Here is a 27,765-nt window from a genome sequence, read left to right on the forward strand (position 1 = left end):
GCTTCTATTCCATTTCCGAATCCCACGATCACTTTGCCGGCACCAGAAAATCGATTTCAACTCTAATGACTCGTTATTAATTCGTTTGATTAGGAAACTGAATTTCAGTAAGAAATTGACAAATCCTTATACCCCTTCCACACGAGGTCGCTGGATGAAAAAATATATCAAACTAAAAAAAAAAAAATCAAACTAAACTAGGTAGAGATGTTAAATTCAAGCCTGTACCGAGCACTGCATGATAAAGTAGCCTTTGACATAGAGACGATAGCGTAAGTAGATATCCCATGGTATAGGGCGTTTATGTCGCAACTTTTACTGTTATCCCAAGCCGATAGTCCACGTAGTTCTTTCCTATGCATATGTGTGACGCTGGTAGTCTCTCATATTGTGCCGTTCATACACTATAACCCCAACAAAACAGTGAAAATTGACAATAATCGGCTTGAGATAACAGTAAAAGCTGCGACATAAATTCCCTATACCATGGGATATCTACTTACGCTATTGTTTCTCTATGCCTTTTATCTGATTTTGAATAAAATTGAGCACTGTACCTCATAAGTTGAGTATCTTTCAAATATTGTGGCTACATCATAACAATCTTCATCTTATTACTAAATTCGTAACTGTACATAGGAATCCACATATTAAAATTTCAAGTTTAATCATTCATACATTTTATTTTCTCCAGCAATTAAAACAATCAACAATAGTATTGTCAGTTCAAATATGTTCAGGCACTCAATAATAAAACTAATCTCTTAATAGATTATAGGTCTTCTTAACATTTTAAAGAAAAAAAATGCATCAATATAAAAATGAATGATAGGTGTAAAAATGCAGCACTTGATTCTACGCTTCTACGCCTTCACCGCTATTACTATAGGTGTTGTAATAAATTGTTACTTACAGTCTACACATTTGAAGTTACTGTAACTGGAATTCACGTCAATACTGCGGTAAAAAATGGAAAGTTGGGGCTTTCCGAAACAAAACTATTAAAAACATATTCAAATGACATACTGATACATCTGCACTTTTAGTTCTTCAACTTGCCACACCGAAAATATTGCTTATTCGTCATCTTCATAGATCCAAGACGACGAGTTGGGCTTCCATGAGACCAGCTCCTGTTTGGTGAACCAGAGGTCGATCTCCTTGTTGGCAGATTCAACGCTGTCTGATCCGTGGATTATGTTCCTGTCACATAAAACAATAATAATGTGATCAGGTGAAAGGTTCAATAGTAATAAAAACCAATCATATTAAGATGAAAAGTTAAGTTTCAATAAACAATAATACGACAATAAACAAGATGAATAGTTTAATAATATGACGAAACCCCACCAAGGAAATAAGGGAAATAGTGAATAGACCTCACACAGTATTCTCATCCACAAGTACTTGATTGAAATTATAGACCTTATGGAAATACAGCAATAGACTGGCTTCTCCACACATCTGGGTAATCACTTGTCAACTGATTTATGATGAATAATTCTATAGTCTGATTTTTACTCTAATATTGGCGTATGAAGGAGGCTCCTTTTCCTTTTATATTATCCTTGAAATGAAAAATTTCCAAAAACCTTGTATATACGTCGACGCGCAATTAAAAAAGGATCATGCCTGTCAAATTTCAGGAAAATCTATTACCGCGTTTCGTCGTAAATGCGCAACATATAAACATTCAAACATTAAGAGAAATGCCAAACCGTCGACTTGAATCTTAGACCTCACTTCGCTCGGTCAAAAATCGGCTTTCTAAAACGGGGCGTAGTCGCAGTCCACGTTCAAATTAAATTTCGAAAAACTAGAAAATTGAACACAAAATAAAATAAAGAGAGAATAGTGTCAAGTTTCGGCAATTTCGAAATGTTTCATTTCGTCAAGGAAAAACGTTTCCAATTAAAGAAATGGGAAAATAAAGATTATCATAAAAACTGCGACTACGCCTAGTTTCGGAAAGCCAATTTTCTGACTCCAGCTGTTCTAAGTCTAGAACTTGGCTAAATCCCGAGCTCGGAAACCGGCTCTGAATCTTCTTCATACAAAACTGTTTATAGCAAAATTCTTGTGTAAGAATAAACTTTGCTCATAAACTCTTGAATAGCTACTGGAATCAGAAAATTCCAATCAAAGTCAAAATTTCAGGTCTCATGGAATAAATAATGAATAAGTAGGCCTACTCATTTAAATAGGATAGAATCTTATTTCAAAATTCAACTCATAAGCCTAGTTTTCATTAGTAGAGTTGGTGGTAGAGTTCCCTGGACAAGTATCAACTATCTTGTGAACTCTCCCAATGAAAACGTTCATGGTAGAGTACTAGTTTTTAGTAGAGTAGAGTGGGATAGCACACTACCACTTGCCTTCCCCACCACCGCTTCTCACTCTACTCTACCGCTACTATGCTAATGAAAACGTCTCGAACTATTAGAGTCGTGCCATAGGCTATCAAGTCTAATTTTATTTTCTTCTTCTTCAATAGCCGTAGTTATCTCTGCAAGTGGAAGAGGGGGCTCTTATTGCCTCAACTTCACCCACATAACCTTTTGTAATGTTGTAAAGTGAAAATAAAAGACATTTATCTATCTATCAAGCAAAACATTAGCCGCATATATCAATGCTTTTTGTAAAACTTTTGTGGCTGAACGGCGATGATGAATGTTTTGTATTAACATTTCAAGGTTAGTTCTGTGCACTAGACAACACACTTTACCAATTAATTGTAGTGAAAATTGTTACTCGACCAAGTAAGTAGAGTAGAGTTAGCTCAGTAGAGTTAGTATGCCAGTTACTCGACCATTAACTCTACTAGTGAAAACCAGGCTATAGTGAGCTCAACATTTTCAATTTTTGAGGAAAATTAGGATAATTTTAAATAGGGACTAAGTAAGAGCAACTTCCAAATGATTGAAATACCATAAAACTGTAGTCTAAGCTTTCATAAATGTTAGGGTGTGATGCACGTATGTGAAAGTGCAAGTGCTCCAGACCACGCGTGCAGATGAGAAACAAAATCTGTGAAGAATTCTCATCGGCACGCGTGGTCATGCATGGTTTCTTGCATCCAATGTGATCATACCTAAAGTTAGTAGAAATCAGATCATACGCTTAACTTGAATAGCATTTATTCGACCAATGAGCACAATAATTTGAAACTAAACCGAGCTCAAAACAATAAAATCTTGTTGAATTCAAGCTTCAGAAAAGTAGTCCAAATGAAGGTTTTGCAATGTACAACCTAAAGGTGCGTACAGATTTACGCGCCGCGAACATGAGCAATTCACTTTTAATCAGCTGAGCCCAAGCTCTTTATATCTATATCTTACCGTTTCTGTAAAAATACAGATATAGTCAGCTGATTAAAAGTGAATTGCTCATGTTCGCGGCGCGTATATCTGTACGCACCTTAAGATGTCAAAGTATAATTGTTATTCTTTTCAATATTTAGCCTACCTCGGATATCCGGGTGGAAATATTCGAGTTCAAAAGAAAGGTAGACTACTAGACACTACAGTCGTACCTCCATGAAATAAAATCAATACGTTAACGAATTTTATCACATGACAACTAGAGGTAGGCTACGGTACGTACGGACTTATACACCACGAACACGCGCATCTTGGTTTTTATCAGCTGATGCTGTGCTTATTATAACTGTATCTGCACAAATACAGATATAAACTTAGCATCAGCTCATGAAAAGCAAAATACATGTGTTTGTGGCACTCAAGTCTAAGCAGCTTTAGAATTTTGCCTCTATAGGAAGACTCGCCTCTCTAAAGCAAAAATTTTCTCAGGATAATCATTTCATCATCTTTACACAGACGTTCAACTATAATACGATAGAGCAAAGATTGCATAAGAAGATACCCATAGTATATTATACTATATTAGCCTACTTAAATATTATTTCGTTCATGTCCCAAGTATCAAGCTGATTTTTTTCAACTGAAAAAGATTACTGTCGACTACTGTCTTATTACTGGTTTGGACGTTTGTGAGTGTAAGAACGGCACAGTATGATAGACTACTAGCGTCAGCGTCACATAGCTTTACGAAAAAGAACTACTAAGGTCTGTGTAAAATAAGTTAAGACTTGGCCCTCCATCCGAAGAAATTACAGGGTTGCCAATTCGTGTAAAATTGCAACTTTCTCAAATTTCCAATTCAACGTCAGAATTGGATGTAGAATATCATCCCCGATATCCTAGTAGTGCTAAAAAAGTTTAAGGGTTGAAGAATTAGAAGGGAATCAAACTTTTATGATAAAATTGGAAACATCACAAAGATTTGTTTTTCTTTTAAATGTCACTTCTCTCAGAATCATGGGGCGTCGTAATGCGTAATAATTTTTCATCGAATCAACGGGGAGAATGCCTCCTTTCTATTGGTGTCTGGATCATTTTTATCCGACCTTTAGTTATTTTCTAATTAATGATTTATGTTCTTTTTGTTTCGAAAGATAAGTGGGTGATAATTGGAAAATAACTAAAGGTCGAATAAAAATGATCCAGACACCAATAGAAAGGAGACATTCTCCCCGTTAATTCGATAAAAAATTATTATGCATTACGACGCCCCATGATTCTGAGAGAAGTGATATTCAAAAGAAAAACAAATCTTCGTGATGTTTCCAATTTTATCATAAAAGTTTAATTCCCTTCTAATCCTTCAACCCTGAAACTTTTTTAGCACTACTAGGATATCGGGGATGATATTATACATTCAATTCTGACGTTGAATGGGGAAATTTGTAATTTTACACGATTTGGTAACCCTATAATTTCTTGGGATGAAGGGCCAAGTCTCAACTTTTTTTACACAAACTATAGGACAATCGGCTCGAGTTAACAGTGAAATTTGGAGCATAAATTCCCTATACCATGGGATTTCCACTCAAGCTATCTTTACTCTGATAATACTTATATAGGGTCACGCCAAACAGAGAGTGATCATATATTCTAAAGGTATCTATCTATATCTTAGATTGCTGTATAAGATATACATATAAAAACCCACAGGATCGCAGATATCTCTGTATGGAAGGCCCTAGAAGCATCATGATTGCCGTAAATATTTGACATTGACAATTTTTGGAACTCTAGAAGAATAACATTTCCTTATAGATCTCATACCTTCCAACTTGGACGCAAAGATCACCACGAATTGTTCCAGGGCTGGAATCCTTGGGATCTGTGGCGCCAAGCATAACTCTTCCGGTCTTCACAACGTTCAAACCTTCCCAAACCTGAAAATAATTTCATCAAAATTAGACGAATTTCTTCAATAATATCAGAAGGTTATTCTCAATCATTCCGTGTATTCTTGTTCTATTACGCCATCGATACCACAAGTGTAGGTAATTGTGAAAAAAATGTAATTGACCGAGCGAAGTAAGGTTAAAGTTCAAGTTGACGGTTTGGCATTGCTCTTAATGTTTAAATGTTTATATGTTGCGCATTTACGGCGAAACGCGATAATAGATTTTCATGAAATTTGACAGGTATGATCCTTTTTAAATTGCGCGTCGACGTATATACAAGGTTTTTGGAGATTTTGCATTTCAAGGATAATATAAAAGGAAAAATGAGCCTCCTTCATACGCCAATATTAGAGTAAGAATCAGAATATAGAATTATTCATCATAAATCAGCTGACAAGTGATTACACAGATGTGTGGAGAAGCCAGTCTATTGCTGTATTTCCATAAGGTCTACTATAGTTTCAATCAGGTACTTGTGGATGAGAATACTGCGTGAGGTCTACTGTTCACAGAACTACTAGTTAATAAGAAATAATATTGAGAACTATATTTAGATTAATAAGGAAAAACAAATAGGACTTCGAAAAGAAAACTGGAACAAATAATATTGATTTGAAAATCATATAGCTAATTATCACACCAATCAGTATCAGTGTCCGATTTAGTAAAACTATTAGGCATATTCTCATGAGTTTCAGTATGACTATTATTAATAATAATTATTAGTATAAATTTATATAATTATATTTAAATATTTGTTTTTATTATTATTATTGGACGAATAATTCACTAGCCTATTTAGGCTCGTAGGTCAGATCAAATATTTATGGACTCTCAGGAAAACGTTCAATACAAGACTTGAACGCTAGCGTTAGAACATATAGGCCTACCAATGTATAGTCTTCACACAGACCACATACCACAGACGTATAGTCTTCTTATGGGATTCCACTTTTCAATAATGTTACAATTTTAAACAAAATAGTAAAGTAATTTATCTTTATATTTATTGTTTCATTGTAACTTAACTATATATTGTACAAATTTGTAATATCATGTGAAAATAAATTGTATTGAATAAGCATTTTAAAAGATTTAGGATAGGCTAATAGAAAAATAATGGCTAATAAAAATGGAGGTGGTTGCTGTGATGGTGCCCACCTACCATATAATTGTTGTTTCTCTGTACCACTCGCCTAGTGGTAATTTTGACAGCTTCTGTGATCTTTTTGGACAATGTTGCAGTAAGTTTTCAACAGGATGTCTGTGAGACAAAGGTGATTGACCTACATGGTGATGACCACTCTGCACTGGTGTCAAATTTTTCAATGTCTGGCTCTTCCATGGTGAGTGCTGCAACACCTACTTGGCATGCTAATTATGTTTTCAGTTCAAGGCGTGTGCATGAAACTGCTTTGATTCACTTTAAAAATGACTTGGCGAGAACATCTTGGGATGCAGTATTTCAGAACCCAGGTGACTCTGGTTTACTTGGGAACTTCTTCAAATTCTTCCAGGAGAAATTTGATAAATTTTTTCCAGAAATTCTCAAGACATACAGCTCTCGGCGACCACAGAAGAGACAGGGCCGTATGAAGAGTCATCAGGAGTGGTATAATGATGATCTTGCTGCGATCAAGGAAGTTATGTTGGCTCTAAAAAATAGGTGTGAAGGTGGTGATGATGGTGACAGGAGGAGATATAGACGTGCTAAATCCATCTACAAGAAGCAAGTTGAGTTGGCTAGGAAGGTAGCAACAGCAGCCAAAATTGACAATGCTCCAAACCGCTGTAAGGCAGCCTGGGATGTTATAAATTCTCATCGTTCCTTGCCAGTGAGAAAATTGGAGTTTGCGAGTCCGGATGCATTCAATGATTTCTTCATTGAATCAGTGAATAGCATTGTAGGTGAACTGCCCACTGCTGCTGCAGACCCTGCTGAACTACTGGCTGCACGAGTTCCAGCAGTGCATGCACGCCTCTCTTTCTTCCGCCCCATCACTTCATTGGCCCTGAGGAAGATTGTCAAATCATTCAAGCCATCGAAAAGTCCTGATGTGTATGGAATGTCTGCGTTCATGCTTCGTGAGGTGATTGAGGAAATTGTTGATCCACTTGCTGTGGCAGTTAATGATTGCCTGAGGACTGCCATCTTTCCAGACTTCTTGAAAACATCTAGAACCACTCCGGTTTACAAGAAGGGTGACCACCAGAGCCTAAACAGCTACAGGCCTATATCCATCACTCCAATCTTTGGTAAGGTGGTTGAAGCGGTCATCAAGCCCCAACTTGAGGACTTCTTTGAGAGGAATAACCTTTTTTCAGACATGCAATTCGGTTTTCGCAGAGGGAGGTCTACTTTTGATGCGGTAAATCGGGTTGCTGAACGGATTGGTTCAGCATTTGAGGATGGTGAATCCCTGGCACTGACTCTTTGTGACCTAAGCAGAGCATTTGACTGCGTTGACCATGGAATTTTGTCTGATAAGCTCCATTACTATGGGATTGTGGACTCAGCTTTGTCTTTATTGAATTCCTACCTGACTGGGAGGGCACAAGTGGTGTCTCTTGGAGGAGCTTCTTCCAGCCCACTTCCTGTGAATTTTGGAGTGCCACAGGGTTCAATACTGGGACCAATCCTGTTTATCATAATGATAAATGACTTGGACAACAACGGCTCGACTCTGCTATTTGCTGATGATACGTCCTTATTGTCATCTGGAGTGGACCTACAGCATGTGCTAGAACTGTCAGCAGAGCATCTCCAATCTTCAACCTCATGGTTCCAGGCAAATCGCTTTCAGTTGAATGAGAACAAGACACAAAACATAATCTGCAGTTTGTCTCGCAGCCTGCCAGCTGAACAGGCCCTGTAAAGCTGTTAGGGTTTGTCTTGGACTCAAAACTGAACTGGGCTAGCCACATCCAACAAGTGACCAGGAGGCTGTCGCGAATTTGTTTCTTGTTGCTGAAGCTGAGGGGACATGTGACAGAGGCATATCTGGTAATGACTTACCATGCACTTTTCCACTGCCATATCTCCTATGGTCTGCTCATGTGGGGTCATTCAGCAAGGGTGGTGGAAGTACTTAAGCTGCAGAAACGGGCTGCACGGATTATAACTGCTAGCGAACATCGAGCACACTGCAAGCCCCTTTTTGTAAGACTGGGTATTATGACAGTTGTCAGCCACTTCCTTCTTCTCTGCCTGCTGCATGTCAAGAAGAGTCAGCATGGTTTGTTGACTCGGAATGATGTGCACCATCACAACACTAGGCATCGAGAGCTGCTTGACATCCCGAGGGTACGTCTTCAGAGGTCGCAGGTGTGTTATGGAAGTGCAGCTTTACGCTACTTCAATAGACTGCCTGCAGGAGTGAAGCAGTTGGATTTGCGTGATTTTGAGAGAGTGGTGACCGGATTCATGAGAGTCAGAGCCTACTATGAAGTGCGTGAATACATGAGTGATGATCTGACTCAAATTTTAACTACTTAGTCACTTTCTGCCATCTTGATCTTGACTTGAGTATGAAAGTGTTGTTTTTATTGTATAATGACGCCATCGATCCCACAGATGTGGGTAATGGATGAAGAAGGAGGTATAAGGTATAAGGTAAAGCTCACCATGGGTACAACTGGACCAGAGCCCATGTATTTGATAAGACCGGGGAAGAATGGACGGCCCTTCAGGTCTGCATAGTGGTTTTGAAGAAGGGTCTCATCAGCCTGAAAACATAATCAATGAATAGATTAAAAGTTGATTGTTTTGAACAATTAACATTTTTTTCGTGATTACATCTTGATGGCCAGATTGTAAATATGTAGGCTAGCCTAAATAATCATTTCCAGCTTGGAAGGCATATTATAAACCAATCATAAGTCGATTGATGAATAAACAAAGAAAACAGCCATGAATTTAAAACAAATAAAGCAGCCATCATAAATCGATTGATGAATAAACAAAGAAAGCAGCCATAAATTTATTAAGAAAAATGGTAAAGGGTGGAAGCCATATAATATAATCGATTGTAGATAGACTTCACTTACCTAACCAAACTAGCAAATCCATTTTGATTTTCTAACCTTGCGTCTCAAAAATTCAATAGCCTAATTCAGCCAATGACCAGCAGACAGACTGCGTCAACGTTTAAAACTATTAAAACATATAACTTGAAATGGCTGCAGATAGTTAGTTTTATGTGGCTCTGTAAATCGACTGCAATTTTAAATTATGAAACCCTTTAGGGCTGAAGTGTACGTCCAGTGCCAAAATACCTGTCATCAAAGTTTTGGTTGGGATCGATTTTAGTATGTTATTTTGGGCACAAAATCACAAAAATTAAACGGCGGTCACTATTGTTTTTAAAATAAACTAAGTTTAAAGTAGCACAATTTCACATGCATTTAACCTGCATAGGTAGCAGCCATAAGTAGCTAAGGTTAGGAAAAGCTTTATGTTAGGTAAACTTAGATTAGGAATATCATAATTTGATGATTTCGCTAATCAAAATGGCTGCTACTTATAGGTTAAATGTTCTACTCTGAATTTAGTTCATTTTAAAAACAATAGTGACCGCCGTTTAATTTTTGTGATTTTGTACTCAAAATAACATACTAAATCGATCCCAACCAAAAATTTGATGACAGGTATTTTAGCACTGGACGTAAACTTACACCCAATTTAGTAATTTTAAATAGAAACAACCCGCATTACCCTGAATAACCAGAACCTTATGAATATTCAACAAATCACTTTCTGGACATAGGTGGTTAAAAAAATTAACTCACTTATAGAGCCTACAGTAAAATAGTCGTATTACTTATAGGTACTAATAAAAATTCCAAATATTCTATCTTTCTGGAAAACAAAAACAATACAAAAAATATGAGACATATTGAAGAAAATTTTGGTGGTAACCACTATGAAAATTTGAACAATTTAAAGATGATTATGATTAAAATGAATTAAAAAATAGTTAGATACTTACCCACATGAATTTCAAACCGACTAGTTTGAATCCTTTACTCTCGAATCTCTTGATAATTTTTCCAACAAGGCCACGTTGAACGCCATCAGGCTTCACCATCAAAAAAGTACGTTCTTTGTTAGCAGCCATTGCTTTAGAAAAATAAGAAAATAATGCTAATATTGTGCACAAAACCATGCAGTACAGAAGGCTTCTTCCAAGAGAAAGAGATCGAGCAAGAGCCGGGCCGGTGCGAGGAAAGGAAGTTGGACAAGCTGGCAAATTGACAGTGTGGCAAACTCACTTTTTTCAAGTCAAGACACTTGAATATTATGTGAAATTTTGAAAATCGAATTATTCTCAATATCAAACTTTTTAGATAAACATGGAAATGATGAAATTATTTGCTAAAGAAAAACATGTATATTATATTTTTCAGTTGATGTCAGCTGTGAGTCTGATAGCAGACAGTAGAAGAAGAAGAAGAAAGAAGAAGAAGAAGAAGAGGAAGAAGAAGAGGAAGAAGAAGAAGAAGAAGAAGAAGAAAGAAGAAGAAGAGGAAGAAGAATAAGAAGAAGACGATGAAGAAGAAAAAGAGGAGGATAAATAAGAAGAAAAAGAATATTGACTTTCAACACGCTTCTCCCTTCTGTCTGCCTGGTACCTGAGAGAGTTTGATTTTGATCTTCCTCCTTCCTGGATAGAGCTCGGGAAAATGGATGATAGCGATAATGCTCATGCGCAATTTACTTGTCGTCTATCAGTTTTATTTTTTATCGTGAGAAATTTTCAACAAATTAAATTATAATATTAGCATATTGTCATTTGAGAGCAAAATCTTAAACTTTTTCCCCTTTTTATCTTTGAAAAATCAATCAACACTTTATTTTAGGTTATGTTTGCTTATTGATCCACGTCTATAATCACGAAAAAGCAGAAGAAATAAGGTTATGTTCTTATGTTATCCCTGAAAGTACACTATTGTTAATTTAGCAATAATAATTGACATAGTTATTCGTAGAAATTGCAAAGGTCCATTTGTTTGATTTTCTTCATAACATATTGAATTAATTGGTTAAGTTGCAATTGTATTTTGTCTGATGTTCTACTTCTAGATACTCAGGTAAGATTTGGCTTTTATTTTTATTCAAATTATTTTATAAAATCTCATTTCTCATTAGAATAATAAATAATTACTTAATATGATGATTATATTAATGACCTACGTGAATCCGGGGAGTCCGGTCTCACAAGGTGTCAAACTATCAAAAGATAAATTGAAAATCATTATTGATTCTTGGTCCTCTGTTGTTCCTTGTATTAATAAACGACTTCAGTGTGCATGGAAGAGCATTATTGTTTGCTGATGATACCACCCTACTGGCCCAAGATGAGGACCCCCAAACTGCTGTTGCCCAGTCTAATCTTCTTGTAGAAGAGGCTAGCCAGTGGTTTAAATCAAACAAACTGTGTCTAAATAAGGGGAAAACACAGAACCTGTTGTGCATCTTATTATGGCGTGGTCAGGCTCATGGTGAGGCGGAGGTCAAACTCTTGGGTTTTGTGATGGACCCCACTCTATCGTGGGATCGACATATTGGCATGCTGTGCAATCGACTGGCCAGAGTGACGTTTTTGATGCAAAAGCTGAAGCAACATGTGCCTGCCAACTACTTAATTACAGCCTACCATGGGCTGTTTCATAGTCATATAAGCTACGAAATAGTACTGTGGAAAGTTATTCGTGTCACTGCTTCACCTGGAGCCGGCCAATTTTTAAACGTCTGAAAATACTGACAGAGTACAGTCAGTACATGTATAGCTCCCTTCTGCTCCTAAGGAGTGAGGTTCATGCCTACCAGGAGAGGGGCCAGCTGCACCACCACAATACCAGGAGACGGTGAAACATTGACCTGCCTCACTCCAGACTATCAAAAGCACATGAATGCATATGCATTCCTTACGGACGCTAACATTTTTTAACAGACTGCCGATTTGTGTTCGTGAGCTGGAGTATGGGAAGTTTTGTAGGCTGGTACGTGAAAAACTAATCAACTACCCTCTGTACTCTCTGAGAGATGATGAGACCAGTGAACTTGTGGACCAGTTTGAGATTGTTTCATAATTAAACCTACCGGCAGTCGCGCTGTTGTAAAAATTACAACAGTGTCTGTATTTTTGCTGTACAAAACTATTGAATGGGGCGGTGTCAGTGAATGAGTCACCTATGCATTCCAAAGCTCCCCCATCACTCCACTGAGTTGCAGTATCAACCGAGCAATGGTTCAATCTTTAGGTGCCATTTAGTCGTGACAGTGCATAAGATAGGGAAAGAATGTATACGGGGACTGTAAACGAACCAATAACACAGAATTGATGGCTTTGCTTGATGTACTTTATTGGGCTATGAAATGGTAATCATCCAAAAAAAAATCCAAGCGTAAAATAATCCAAGAAGATGGAAAAAGTAATTATACTAGTAGTTCTGTGAACAGTAGACCTGTAAGTTAGTTACATTGACCTGTTATGTTTTCTCAAAAATTAATAAATAATTTATCAATTTAAATGTCTAAAAAAAATCCTAAATAAACATAGAGCTTTTCTGTCCTATCGTACCGTGACATGTCGTCCCGGAATGTGAGTGTGAGCGCTGTTTTTAGGTCTGGCTGCAACTGTCTACAACGTTGATGGAAAGATACATTTTCAAGATGTTCGATGTTTTTGAACAGGTAGTAGGCCTATTATAATCAACTGTCTACTAACGTTGATGGAAAGATACATTTTCAAGATGTTCGATGTTTTTGAACGGGTAGTATTATAGTCCACTAAACAGCTGATTTATGATGAATAATTCTATAGTTGATTTTTACTCTAATATTGGCGTATGAATGAGACTCCTTTTTCCTTTTATATTATCCTTGAAATGCAAAATTTCCAAAAACCTTGTACATACGTCGACGCGCAGTTGAAAAAGGAACATACCTGTCAAATTTCATGAAAATCTATTACCGCGTTTCGCCGTAAATGCGCAACATATAAACATTAAGAGAAATGCCAAATCGTCGACTTGAATCTTAGACCTCTCTTCGCTCGGTCAATTAATATGTTTGCCAGCAAACAGAGTACATAACACTTGAAAAATTGGATGTTGTAAAAAAAATACAACACACAACTGCTCGTGTGATTGAGTAGAGCGCGACTACCGGAAGGTTAATATTGCAGTCCATCTACAGAGCCACATGAAACCAATCTGCAGCCATCTCTAATTATTTGGGTATTAACTGTTTTATGTTTTAACGAAGTCTGCCTGGCGACTGCCGGTCATGGACTGAATATACTGAATTCGATACACTCAACTGCTAATGACAGTCACTGCAAAGCCAAGTTCTTCCTATAAGTTGAGGAGAACTTTCAGTTTATTATTAAGATTACCTAGTGTAGTAGGTAACACAATGCCAGAGATTAATAAATTAATGTTATCCTTAAAGCTATTTAAAATTGCTTGACTAGCTCAGTCTTGAATTTTTAGGCAGTCAGGACTACTGTTGAACCTGTCCATTCAAAACAGGTAGTGGCCCAAGAAAAATATCCTGCCCAAGCCGGGATTTAACTTGTGTCTCTAGAATCATGAATGAATGAATGAATTAATTTATTTGCCAAAAACAAAATACAAAAAAGCTTTACAAAAAAATAAATATAAGTATATGCTACTGCACTTAAACCAAGATACATACATTTATTTAATTAGATATAATAACGAAATGATATCCTTTACATTACAAACAATAGTTTTAAAATGAAGATTCAATTTAGATCACATGCATAAGTACAGTAGGTGAGGCAAAAAGCTTGTGAGTCGTAAATCAGCTTAATCAGGGATGTAATATATAAACTTGAATCTAGCGTATGAAGTGTTCGAAAATATAATTTATAATATGAAGTTGATTATTGTATAAAAGTCAACGATTGGAAATAATTCAAGTTTATCCATGCCTCTATGGCTCTTTTTCTGTGTTTATTATTTCGGAAATTATTAAGTGGAAATTCACTTTCTAGTATATTTTTGAATTTACTGCTAATGTAGTAAAGTTGCCTTCTAAGAAGAGCTGAGTTGGTGTTATATATTTCATATTTTCTTATTGTATTAGGTCTAAGATTATAATTTATGTCATCGGCTAGAGGGAAATTATGATCGTATTTAAAACTGTAATTTGTTATGCAACTAAGATATAACTGTCGTATAGTTTTAACATCAAATTCACTGAACAAAATCTTACTATCATAAGTTCTAGGATTCTTAAAAATTGTCTTTATGATGAATTTTTGTATTAGAAAAAGGTTTTTAATATGGGTATCGAAAGTCCCACCCCAAACTATTAAACCATATCGCATTAGGGATTTTACTAGTGCCGTATATACCTGTTTGCATTCGGAGAAAGATAGCACTGATAAAATTTATAAGATAGGTATTTTATTCTCTTACATAGGAAGTTAACATGGATGTCCCATTTGAGACACTCATCGATCCATATACCAAGATATTTGAGGTTTGATTTCCTATTAATAAAAGGGCAGGAACATCTATTAATGTTTGGTTGATTTATTGAAGAACAGTTTGAATGGATTTTTAACTTATATTGATTGTTAGGTTTACCCTCTCTATAAAGCCAGCATCTAATAATTTACTAGACTACGCCCTTCCATATTAAATAATCATGATTAAAGATGCTAATTATTATTTTATTGTTGTTTTCAGGAGGTGGAAGTAATTTGAGGTGTTTGTATCGCTCAATCTCCACCATGATCGGTTGGAAGCTACTGCGTTGTTGTGCTTGCAATAGAAGTATCAATGTTTTAAAATCTCAAACTCTTTGGAAACTTCCATCCCTAAACAGGCCAATATCCAGAAATTTATATGAGGGTTTCATAGGGAAAAATGCAAGTAACAAGACTGTAGCCAAACTCAAACTGAAGGACGGTGTACGAAACGAAAGTGAACTTATATATCGGGCAGAATATGACAAGTACTTTCAAGGAGCTTACGTTTGCGTTATGATTTCGTCAATCACGTTTCCAGCCTGGGTCATGTTTTTGGGATTTCGAAGCGACTTCAAACTACCCATCCGAGTTCTCCACGATTTCCAGCTGAGTTCGGTCTTTGAAATAGTTTTGTTAGTTTCTATGTTGGGTGTTCTCGGCATTGCATCGTTCATTATTCTGTCAAGATATGCCCTGCGCATCTATCAAAATCCTGGAGACACTTATACAGCAGTTTTTCACAACGTGGCTTTGCGGACAATCCATCAGCACTTCAAGAGAGGCGAAGTTCATGCCATCCCTGAGCAGGATCTTCTTCCAAATCAGATTTCACGGTACAAGATCAAAGGCCGAAAGACCATAATTCATGAAGACAAATTCAGGAGGCCTAGTGATTTCATTTATATGTTGGGGTTCAAAGTCAATAAGGACGATATTGATGTTCACGATGAAAATTGTTGAGCTATCTTCAGAATGTTGTAATTTTGTTACTTCAACTTAGTCGTTAGCTAAATCAGTCTTTTAGGTCAAAGCCACACGAAGCGTTTTTCAGTCGGCAGGGTAAGAAGCTCTCTGATTCCCAAACGCCAACCTTATCAGTCAATCGGAGCGCTTCCTGCCCAGTCGACACACCTGAAAAACGCCTTATATGGACTCGCCTCATTTGTAAACAAAGTAGAATACATTGATTAATACACTGCACTATCAATAAATGACGTGGATTTCATGATTAATTATTGTTCATTTTCAATTATTACATTCCTGCAATAATACAGATTACATTATAGAAGAAATCTATAATTATACATAAAAGCGAATAGCACTCACTCACTCGCAGAACTAAAAATCTACCGGACCAAAAACGTTCAAATTTGGTAGGTATGTTCAGTTGGACCTTTAGAGATGCACTAAGAACGGATTTGGAAAAATTTCCAAAGATACGCACAAAATCTGTGTTTTCCAGCGTTTTCTCAGCTTTATCGATAACAAATTAACAGAAAATGTTCAAATTTAGTACAGAAGCTCAGCTAGGGTGTAATAATGTTGTGTTCGAAGGAATTTGCAATACTGTCAAAGATACGCCAAAAATTAGCGGTTTTTGCTTTTCTCAGATTTATCGAGAACAAATTAACAGAAGTTGTTCAAATTTAGTACAGAAGCTCAGCTAGGGTGTAATAATGTTGTGTTAGAAGGAATTTGAAATAACGCCAAAGACACGCCTAAAATTAGCGGTTTTTGCGTTTTCTCAGATCTTTCATCAAGTAATGGACAAAAAATGTTAAAATTAGGTACAGAGGTTTAGCTAGGGTCTAAACATTTTGAGATGAGGTGACTTCAATATTTCATCAAAGATACACCCAAAATCAGCGTTTTTCTGCGTTTTCTCAGTACTTAGACTTTCTGATGGGATGAAGCATGCTCAAATGAAATATGCAGGCGAGCGAAGCGAGCCCGCTGATCTCATTTTTGGACGATCCAGTCGGGGGTCCAGGGGGCGGAGCCCCCTGGCTAGACGGATATGGCGAGCGAAGCGAGCCTGACGGCTAGTGTGAATATAATCAAGAAGAGAATTATTTGTGATACAAAGCTGTATTCTCAGCATATCGGTATCAGTGAACGTGACCGGCACAGAGAAAATATAATTCACATGAGTTCTAATGAGTGTATTCACACTCAGTCCGGCCGAGCGAGTATGAATAGTCGCATTACAACTTATGGGAATTATATTCTCACTGTACCTGATGCGTTCATTAATACTGATATGAGGGAATCTGCATTTTTACGAGAGTATGAACTCAAGAAAGCTGATTTTATCAATCATAAATTTCACCAATAATATTGTTACCAAATTTTTCTATACATGAATTCTATAAAATAAATATAAGAATGAAAGTCACTTGCAATTTCTAAACAGCTTTCGTAAATAGAATAAACGCAGATAGACTATTTCGAAAACTTTATTGAAAATTATAACTTACTAAAATGCAAAAATGTTCTTTAAATTGACAAGCCTTTTCTACATACAAATTATCTTACTAAAAACATAAATACATAATATTGTTTATCAAACATTCATTTAAGACATTTATAAAATTGACCTATTTTGTACAATGATGAAACGTACATATTTGATTAAGGTATTTTCACTATCCTACAACATATCTTTGGTTTCATAGTTGTGATACTTCGCCAAACTGAAATAATTAATCAGGTAATTAAGATATTGAAGAACAATTAATTTCTGATAAAACTAGAATATGAAGAGATAACATAATTTCACTATGATTTGATAAATGTTCAAGTGCTCTACAATGTTTATTAATCAGTAAGGAAATATAAATAACATCTTATTCGTACGAAACTTGACTTGGAAAAGTGGATAAAAATATCTACAGAAAATGCAGTAAGGAAACATTTCAGCACCATAATTTCTAAACAAATGCATTAATCAATTAGGTAGTATTCAAACCATCCAGTTATACGAATAAATTATCAATGAAAGAAGATTTGGAAGATAACTTATTATAAAATTCATATGTGATCACCACATTCAACGAAAGGAAGCCAGAATTTTAAGTATGCATATTTTAAAATTTAACAAGACTACTTCTCGATCAAGCTTTTAGATATTTTAATTGACAAGATATAGAAAATTATAATTATCAACGCAATGATGAATTACTAATATCTATTATATAATGCTATAGTGTACGAGAATATTCATTATGGAAATTGACGGAAGACATTAATTATTAATTTAGAAGAAAATAGTAATTGAGTGGAAACTATGATTTCACATTTCTACAATTAGGCTATCCTAATCAACAATTTTATTAAAAAAAATATCAATAGTAATAATTAGTCCAGTACAAAGAGACATGAATATTTTCATCAAATTGTTCAAAATTCAAATGAAAGAGCATAATAAATATCAATAATTCGCCATCTCTAATAGCAAATTAAGTAGATCCTCAGTTATCCGTTATTTAGGGCACCAGAGCTTGGTAGGATCACAAAACGATAATCGGACAGAATGTACATCAAACATTTATAGCTTATATGAAATTAATCCAAGAGCTAGGCCGAGCATATAATATATGTTTAATAACTTGAGGACAGATTAAAAAGATGGAATAATGCTCCAGGTGCCTATTGCATGAGAAAATACAAACTAATAATATTAGTAGTAAGCTGGTTATTAGAATAGGAAATTACTAAAATATTAAGTTGAACTTTCTCATGCAACAGGGCCATGCTAGTTAAAAATAGAAATGATTTATAACGCAATAACAAAGGTCTTACTGCAAAATTTATATAAATATTTTGTTCGGTGCATTGCCAGTACAGTAAGAAATATTAATCTTAACTAATCTAGGAAACAATATTTATACATCGCAATGGAAGACTTTGAACTAAGGAAGCACATAATTCTTAGCAATATAGGTACCTTAATATAATAATATAAATAATATAATTTATAAAAGTATAGTATGATCAGAGATAAATCTCTTGCCATCTTCAAACACTTATAATTAATAAAAATCCTAAGAATATATTGACATGATTCTTATCAACAGTATAAAATTTCAGGTATCAATGGTATGATATGTTACAAAAAGTCAATAAAGTAGTTTTTCAATTTTTCTACCTCAAATTTCTAGATACCATATAATGGAAAATGGACCAAACAGACTACCATTACATTTTCAAGTCAATTAATCCTTATGAAATTTGCTCAATATTCTCCTTAAAAATACATCTTGATAAATTTTCTCATTATAAAATACTTTTCAACTTTACGTATAATCGAACTAGGTAGACTCTCAGAATTTTAAAATGCAAATATTAACATACGATAAAATTTTAACATATAAATATATACAACGGATAATCTATTGATAAAATTTATTAGTGTAGAAAGGCTTTTTCTGATAGAACACCAATAAAATTTTGTTTGAATAACAGCATTATTATTATTTATGCTTTACAGTATAGTAGCTTTCAGTTTGTTTCTAAACTGCATTCATGTAACAAGTCACTAGATTCATATAAACAATGAGAATAAAGTAATATAAAATACAACAATCACAAATAAATCAATACAACTTTTCATCTAGTACCAGAATCGTTCTCAAACCTACCAATAAATCAATAACACTTATCTTCTAGTACCAGAATCGTTCTCAAACCAACCAATAAATCAATAAAACTTTTCATCTAGTACCAGAATCGTTCTCAAACCTACAAATAAATCAATAAACTTATCTTCCAGTACCAGAATCGTTCTCAAACCTAGCAATAAATCAAATCTTCTAGAACCAGAATCGTTCTCAAACATACCAATAAATCAATAAAACTTTTCAACTAGTACCAGAATCGTTCTCAAACCTACCAATAAATCAATAACACTTATCTTCTAGTACCAGAATCGTTCCCAAACTTACCAATAAATCAATAAAACTTTTCATCTAGTACCAGATTCGTTCTCAAACCTACAAATAAATCAATAAACTCATCTTCTAGTACCAGAATCGTTCCAAAACCTACCGACAATTTCTTCATTAAAAATCGAATTCTAATTCATAAAAATAAACATACAATGTTATGAGCCGTCACTCAATACTATATCTAAAATGCTTGCAAAATAAATTTCATTTAATACTAAACAATCACCTATTATTTTTGGAAGGGGAATATTGTGCAGTTTTGGTGAACATAGATAGATAGATACAATATCATTCTCAACAACTATGAATGATAATAATAATGACAAAATGCAAATAATGGAGACAGCAACTGAAAACGTTCAGTCTTGTACAACACTTATCAAGTCAAAATCGTTCAATTAGAACTTTGTAATATTTTACTGTAGTTGGAAAACAATATTATTTGGAACTAATGTCAGCACGAACTGTCGGCAAAGGTGAATTCCGAATGATCAGATGAGAGCGATGACAGTGAGACTGTTTGCAGATGTGTTCTGTTGCTGCTACTGTTACTTCCCAACGTTACTGTGCTGCTAGTACTGTTGCTTCTCAACGACTTCTCATTTCTCCTCTCCTAAACAGTAAAAAAAAATGTTAGAAACTTCAATTAATTACTTATAAATATCGGGGGACCGAGCTTTGCTCTGGAGTGTAAAAGCATAGAAAATTTGTAACGAAAGATTAAATTTATAGTTTATATTTATTTATTCATTTTCTCAGTTGTACAATTATTTTTTCGCCCCACTTGGATGTAATGAGCTGTTTACGTGCGTCATATGGAGGCCGAAAATGATTGTTTTCTGACCAGGCCGGTAAAATTTTTACGGCTGTAAAATAACCTCGAAGTCAGCTGATTCTGATTTGATGTGAACGTGTTTACAAAATGGTTTATGAAACGGAATCAGTTTATGCTTCTAGAATTGAATAAGAGTATTCTGCAATAAGATACTATAATTTTATTTGGATGAATAAAATACAGATAAGATATATTATAAACTATTCAAATTCGATTTTCAGAGTAGGATAGAACTTCTAACCTAAACTTCCGAAGTCAACGACAACAAGCATTGTTGACATTGACATTGAGATTGGCCAAATTTCAAGTGTGCTAAGACACAGCTGATCAGAAAACTTTTCATTATTTGTGTTTATTATTCAAGAATCAAAACATTTATAATATCATCTTATTGTCATTTGGAAAAATAAAAAGTATAAACTCAACCTCTTACATAATTGAACATAATCTTTGAGGTTATTTAGACTAATCAGAATAAAAAATAAAAATACTTGGACAATTTCCTGATATTCAGATTACCTCAGATTTGCTAGAGCTATGACCTTCCTGTTTTGCTTTCGGAAGTGTCTAATAAACAATTATTCTCATATATATATTGTTTATTTTTCTGTATGGCGAAAAATAACGTTCTCACCATGGGCAAAAATGTTTTTCCGGCTCTCAATCTTTTCTAGTCCTCGGCCTGCGGCCTCGGACTTGAAAACCGATTTCGAGCCGGAAAAGTCTCATTTTTGGCCCTAGGTGCGAAATATACTATTACAGTTATATGAGGAGGCTCAACAGGCTTATGCCCAAAACTGTCCCTTTTCAAATTTATACTACAGTCAAAATCAAAATCTAGGTTAAGCTACTATCAAATAACAATCTATTCGCACTTAAAAAAACAAACACTTCATCAATTACAAATAGATATACTATGAATTCGATTTAGAATGATATACTATGTTTGCTACAATATTTGTTGATATACTATGTATCACTAACAGCATCTAGTTACTATTTTGGACTTTCTGAAGTGAACATGTTTTCTAAAGAAGAGAAATAAACGAAATTAAGTTTTGCTTAATTTTTCTTCTCGTGAGATCAGCTGGATGATCCCACACATGCACTCGTTCACTCTCTTCAATTACGGTATCGACAGACGACAAAATTTCCAGCTGTTTTTTCAAGGACGTATTTACCCTTTTAATGTCCTTCAGCAAGTTATCCGAGGGTTGAGACCTAGTGCAATCGAATTTTCATATCATAAACCTACTTTGTTCCAAATTTCGTGAGAATCGTTAGAGCCGTTTTCGTGATCCGGTCATATACAGATATATAAACATCTAAACAGAAATTGCTCGTTTAAAGTATAGGATAAATGCACAGATTGAAGACAATGATTCAAAGAGAATCAGGAGGCTGTAGGAGGACTCCCACATATCAGTATAGCCTGGTTTTCACTAGTGGTCGAGTAACTGGCATACTAACACTCCCGAGCTAACTCCACTCTACTTGGTCGAGTAACTGTTTCCACTACTGAAAACACAAAATTGTGGTACAAAGTACCACAACACAACTGTAATGTTTCCACTACAATTGAAAATAGTTTTAGGTAAAGTATGTTGTCTAGTGAACAGAAATAACCTTAAAATGTCAATAATTTTAAAAAAATCAACACTTAGTTTTAACAGTTAAGTTTTAACTGTGATTAACTTTACGAGAACCAATCAGAGAAGGCGTTTTTGAAAAGAAGGCTTCTCTGATTGGTTAATCACGGTTAAAATTTAACCGGCTTTTGTGCAACCGGCACTTGAATACTTATCAACACATTATAAATTAATACTTTTTTAATAAATAACAATAATTCTTAAACTTGATAGCCTACGACTCTACTCTACTAGCTCGAGACTGTTTTCATTAGCTAAGTAGTGGTAGAGTAGAGTGAGAAGCAGTGGTGGGGGAAGGCAAGTGGTAGAGTACTATCCCACGGTGCTATCCCACTCTACTCTACTATAACTAGTACACTATTCTACCATGAACGTTTTCATTGGGAGAGTCCCCGTTTTCAGGGGACCTTGAAACGTATAGAAATTAGGGTACCTTAATTCTTTCGGAAAGCAATACTTTCCTTACCTATGGTAATTGGGCAAGGAAAGTATAGAGTAATAGACTGTATACAGTAATAGATTGTATCTTAATACAGTCGTCATCCGGCTAGAATCTCAATTGTAGGGAAAACAGTTACTCTACTAGTGAAAATCAGGCTTTAGTGGATATTGCTGTAGGTTATAGTCGACATAATATAGATACAATTATTTTCAGTAATATACTACTTTGTTTTTCAAGATACATTTCAACAATAGACCATTAACATGAATACAGAACCGTGAATCCCATGCTAGGTAAAAAAGTACAAAAATGTTTCAACATCAATCCATCAAAAAATACACGAAAAATCTACAATTAGTTTAATAAAGAGATATTCTAAATTCGAAAAATTAGATGCAATCTTCTATGAAATAAGTAGAATTGATGGTGATGTTGTGAAATCTCTCCATAATAAGAAAACAAGGATATTGTCAAATTTCACTAAAAATTTATTAAAAACTTTAAAACAGAACCATGGTTTCACGTAGTTAACCAACACTACCTGTACAGGATACCTGTATCCTCATTCCTCAGTACAGCTGATGATGCGTTGGTTAACTACGTGAAACCATGGTTCTGTTTTTAATAAATTTTTAGTGAAATTTGACAATATCTTTGTTTTCTTATTCTATGAAATATTTTGTAGACATGACAGCCAAAGCTAACAATCTGCTTCTAGTCAGAACAGCTATAATACACATTGGAGCCCGATTCTAGGACACTTAGTGCCGGTTGCACAACAGCCGGTTAAATTTGAACGGTGATTAATTCCACGAGAACCAATCAGAGAAGCCGTCTTTTCAAAAAGCTTTCTCTGACTGGTGCTCGTGAAGTTAATCACGATTAAAATTTAACCGGCTTTTGTGCAGCCGGACCTTATTGAATCTGATGGACCATTAATCCCATAGATTTAATCTCCAATGACCGTTTTCACACTCATCGATTCCTCGACGGCACGACACGACACGACAGTACTAGCTCTCCGATTGGCTAATTGGATTGACGTATGGAGAATCAGCCAATCGGAGAGCTTCCTGTACAGTCGTGTCGTGCAGTGCCGTCGAGGAATCGGTAGGTGGGAAAAAGGCCATTAGATTTAATAAGTATCCTACGAACCGAGCCTGAATCCATTAGATTCTTATCTGCACATGACAGCCACAAATGATAGTTTTAAGCTAACTACTGGAAAACTAAGTTTCAAGGTAAAAGAAACCTGTAGTAGAGACTCTATGACAGATGAATGCATTCACTATTATCACCATTCATTGATTACAAAGCATAGAAAAGATATGACTATAGACATATAGTGAGAGGTCCTCGTTATAATTGCAGTGTAGGATTGACAATACTGTTGCTGTCCTTTTCTATTACACAACAAAACTGATAGCGCTATCTCTCTCTAGCTTTGCAATGTTGCCTGTTTGCCAGAATATTTTATTTTTACTTTTGACAGTAACTGTACAAAAGTAGGCAAACAATTCTCAGCCGCCATTTTTTTTCTTCATTCTATCAAAATACTCTAGTACACAAGTTGTATAATTGATTTAAAATGCATTTTTGAAACAATTAAATATTTTTTAGACATTACCGTATGAGAAACACACATTAAAATACCTGAATTGACATTTTAAAAGTTGATAACTAACCATCCTAGACTTCATCCATGCTTCAGTTAGCCCAAAGACCTTAAAGAGATATAGACTCACAATGCCTATGCCTTCCCAATGATAGGTCTTACTTGAAATTGAAGGCCGCCATTGGGGTATTTTAGCACGAGATGTTATATAATTATTATTTATTTGTAATACTAAAGATCACAAAGGCGTTGGTGGCATTGGTATGTAATAATCTTGGGTTGCCCCCTCAATGGCGGATTTCAATTCCAAGTACGACACTAGCGCTGCATGTGAGTCTATGCATCTTAAAGGTCTTTGAGTTAGCCTACACGTATAGGTTAGACTTACTTGTACCGGTATAAATAATATTGAAAGGTTATTTCAGAATTATTGAAATTACTTATTTTTAATAGGATTTCTATTTTTCTATTATTTTTAAAAGAAATTGGAATAGAATGCCTACCAAATAACTTAATTTTTGCTGTTTTAAAATTCAAATTGGTATAGGCTATCACAGCTTTTCAAATTAGCCGCCATTTCAGGTTTGTATAAAAATAAAATCTAATCTCAGTTATGGAAGCAAATTTTTTAATCAAATTATGAAAAATATAATATATTCTTGATTAATTTGACATGAAATTGATTATTTTATTAAGAAAATGATAATTATTATTAGATTAATGGGATGAATTGAGTAACAGCTGTGTACAGTCAGTGGCAAAATGGAGAGACTTGGCAACGTTTTTCTCCTATCTTTCTTCACTGCCATTATAACGTGGACCTCACTATAGTAGTTATTTTTCATGAAGCTATGTGACACTGGTAGTCTCTCAATCTGTTGGGCTCTTTCAGGAGCTCACTATAGTATCATATTCAGATACTATCTTCAGAGAAGACAAATTCAAGAAAGCATGAAAGAGCTATCTGTTAGCCAATCCATACTACAATCGATAGAAGAGTATCTACAGAGTGCTGACCACGACGCAGCTGCGTTTCCAGTGGGATAACTACAAGTATCAAGTAAGTAAATAGAAAGAAAAAGAAAAATCTCAGTACCCTTTTTCGAGGGTAAAATCAAGTAAGTAATATAGCAGACAGATCGTAAAAAATCACAGAGATGGCTCATAACAGACAAATAAATAAGCCAGGATTTGACATTACCATGCAACAAAATACTTAAGCAACAAAAAAACTGGGATTCAATCGTTGAACAAATCACTTTTGAACAAAACATTCTGTTAGAGGATCAATATTCATAAGTAATTATTATGAGTACCAAAAATACAGTATACAAAATAATAACTACAAAGCTTACACGGATCTGTTTTTTAGAATTATTTATGACCAACAATAAAATTCTATTACCAATAGGAGACAAACATTCAACCCGCAATACCGTAAAACATAAATCATGTAACTCTTGCCAGCCCGTCTACTTCGATCAATCTACACATTTAAATCTACTAACATTTAAAAATTTCATTCCACATCACTTATGATCTAGCTAAATTACCGTAGATGCAAAACCTGACTGCAGCGCTGAATTTCTCTTACAGATGTCCAAAATATGATAGATTTCAACTGATACCTTACGCCTGCAAAATTGAGAGAGCTTTGAATTATCTACCCAACTATAGAACATTGAAACCTTAGTTTGCAGCACGGGCATTTTTCACTAATGTTATTTCACTATTGCAATAGGAGCACACTGTTGCCGTTTCTATGCTGATTCTATCAAAAAGACCTACACTTTCTTTTTCGCTCATTTTCCCGCACAATTTAGCTCACAGACTCTATGGATTTTGTAAAATCTGACAGTATTGTACTCCATAAGAGAAATACTGCAAACTAAGGTTTGCACAGACTATAAGTAGGGAGGTTAAGCCGGTTCTGGGACCACCAGCAATGAGCAGCCTAATTTAACCTAACCTAACCTAACCTAACCCAACCTAACCTAACCTCCTCCTCCCCCTCCTCCTCTTGTATTATCAACGAGGAGGAGGAGGTTAGGTTAGGTTAGGTTGGGTTAGGTTAGGTTAGGTTAGGTTAGGTTAGGCTGCTCATTGCTGGTGGTCCCAGAACAAGCTTAACCTCCCTACTACTATAGATCCAGCTTACCTTCCAACACTAGAGCACTTTTCGTCATTTTGTTATTTTTGAGTCTCACACAAGTCTATGAATTTTACATAAATAAATCTTAGGCACTCCAGACTCTGTCAAAAGAATATTTTTGTAAATTCTTTGAATCCAACGAACATTTTGAAAATAACGACAATACTTCTAACAAAGGTGATGTAAAACCCAATCTATATATTTATATAAAAGCGAAATGGCACTCACTCACTGACTGACTGACTCACTCACTCACTCACTCGCAGAACTAAAAATCTACTAGACCAAAAACGTTCAAATTTTGTAGGTATGTTCAATTGGCCCTTTAGAGGCGCACTAAGAAATCTTTTGGCAATATTTTAACTCTAAGGGTGGTTTTTAAGGGTTTAAAGTTTGTCTTTTAGCATGTATATTATTCTTATTCTCTTAATTATAATTGAGAAATGTTGACCTCACTATAGAAAAGTCCGTTATTCTCAAAGTCCGTTTTCGTCCTGTTGGTTTCGTTTTTAAAGCAGACGACGTGTTCCTAAAATTGTTTTTGCCCTCTTGGATGTAATGAGCTGGTTTACGTGCGTCATATGGAGGCCGAAAGTGATTGTTTTCTGACCAGGCCGGTAAAATTTTTACGGCCCTAGGGCTGTAAAATAACCTTGAAGTCAGCTGATTCTGATTTGAAGTGAACGTGTTTACTAAATAGTTTATGAAACGGAATCAGTTTATGCTTCTAGAATTGAATAAAGTATTTTGCAATAAGATACTATCATTTTATTTGGATGAATGAAATAGAAATAAGATATTATAAAATATTCAAATTCAATTTTCAGATTATAATAGAATCTAACCTCAAACCTCATAGTAATTGGTTTATCACGAAACCTGGTGGATAATTTTGGAACTACTTGGGCAATATCCATGGTGCTGAACGTTTTTACAAATAGTTTATGAAACGGAATAAGTTAATGCTTCTAGAATTGAATAAAGTATTCTGCAACAATATACAATCATTTTATTTGGATGAATGAAATACAGATAAGATATATATTATGAACTATTCAAATTCGATTTTCAGAGTAGGATAGAACTTCTAACCTAAACTTTCTAAGTCGATGACAACAAGCATTGTTGACGTTGACATTCAGATTGGCCAAATTTCAAGTGTGCTAAAACAGCTGATCAAAAAACTTTTTATTATTGGTGTTTATTATTCAATAATTAAAACATTTATAATAATATAATCTTATTGTCATTTGAAAGAATAGAAAAGTATAAACTCAACCTCCCACATAATTGAACATAATCTTTTAGGTTATTTAGACAAATCAGAATAAAAAAATAAATATAC

At 35.0% G+C, this 27,765-nt stretch overlaps 3 protein-coding genes across 8 annotated transcripts in view; 1 reads left to right on the forward strand and 2 right to left on the reverse strand.

Annotated features, from left to right (window-relative positions):
• Positions 1-663: 663 nt before the first annotated feature.
• LOC111048246 (nucleoside diphosphate kinase) lies at positions 664-10,741 on the reverse strand. The gene is made up of 4 exons (XM_022334121.2): positions 10,264-10,741; positions 8,900-9,001; positions 5,148-5,260; positions 664-1,203 (listed from the first exon to the last, which is right to left on the reverse strand). Exons 1-4 carry the CDS (start codon positions 10,438-10,440, stop codon positions 1,077-1,079), a joined length of 519 nt encoding a protein of 172 aa, XP_022189813.1. The 5' UTR covers positions 10,441-10,741; the 3' UTR covers positions 664-1,076.
• A 130-nt stretch (positions 10,742-10,871) lies between these two features.
• Positions 10,872-16,013, forward strand: LOC111051103. Its single transcript, XM_022337533.2, has 2 exons — positions 10,872-11,365; positions 14,999-16,013. The coding sequence occupies exon 2, from the start codon at positions 15,043-15,045 to the stop codon at positions 15,739-15,741; it is 699 nt and encodes a 232-aa protein (XP_022193225.2). The 5' UTR covers positions 10,872-11,365; positions 14,999-15,042; the 3' UTR covers positions 15,742-16,013.
• A 1,208-nt stretch (positions 16,014-17,221) lies between these two features.
• LOC111051096 (1-phosphatidylinositol 4,5-bisphosphate phosphodiesterase gamma-1-like) overlaps positions 17,222-27,765 on the reverse strand; it is a 102,698-nt gene continuing 92,154 nt past the window's right edge. For 2 of the 6 annotated variants that reach the window (XM_039431757.1, XM_039431755.1), the window contains exon 23: positions 17,222-20,340. In XM_039431757.1, the coding sequence (XP_039287691.1) occupies positions 20,182-20,340 (159 nt within the window). In that variant the 3' untranslated portion in view covers positions 17,222-20,181. Of the gene's footprint in view, positions 20,341-25,821; positions 25,904-27,765 lie in introns of all 6 variants that reach the window. The other 4 variants (XR_005571696.1, XR_005571695.1, XR_005571694.1 and 1 more) reach the window with 4 other exon arrangements.

The sequence above is a fragment of the Nilaparvata lugens genome, chromosome 6 (genome assembly GCF_014356525.2).
Source record: "Nilaparvata lugens isolate BPH chromosome 6, ASM1435652v1, whole genome shotgun sequence".
NCBI lineage: Eukaryota > Metazoa > Arthropoda > Insecta > Hemiptera > Delphacidae > Nilaparvata > Nilaparvata lugens.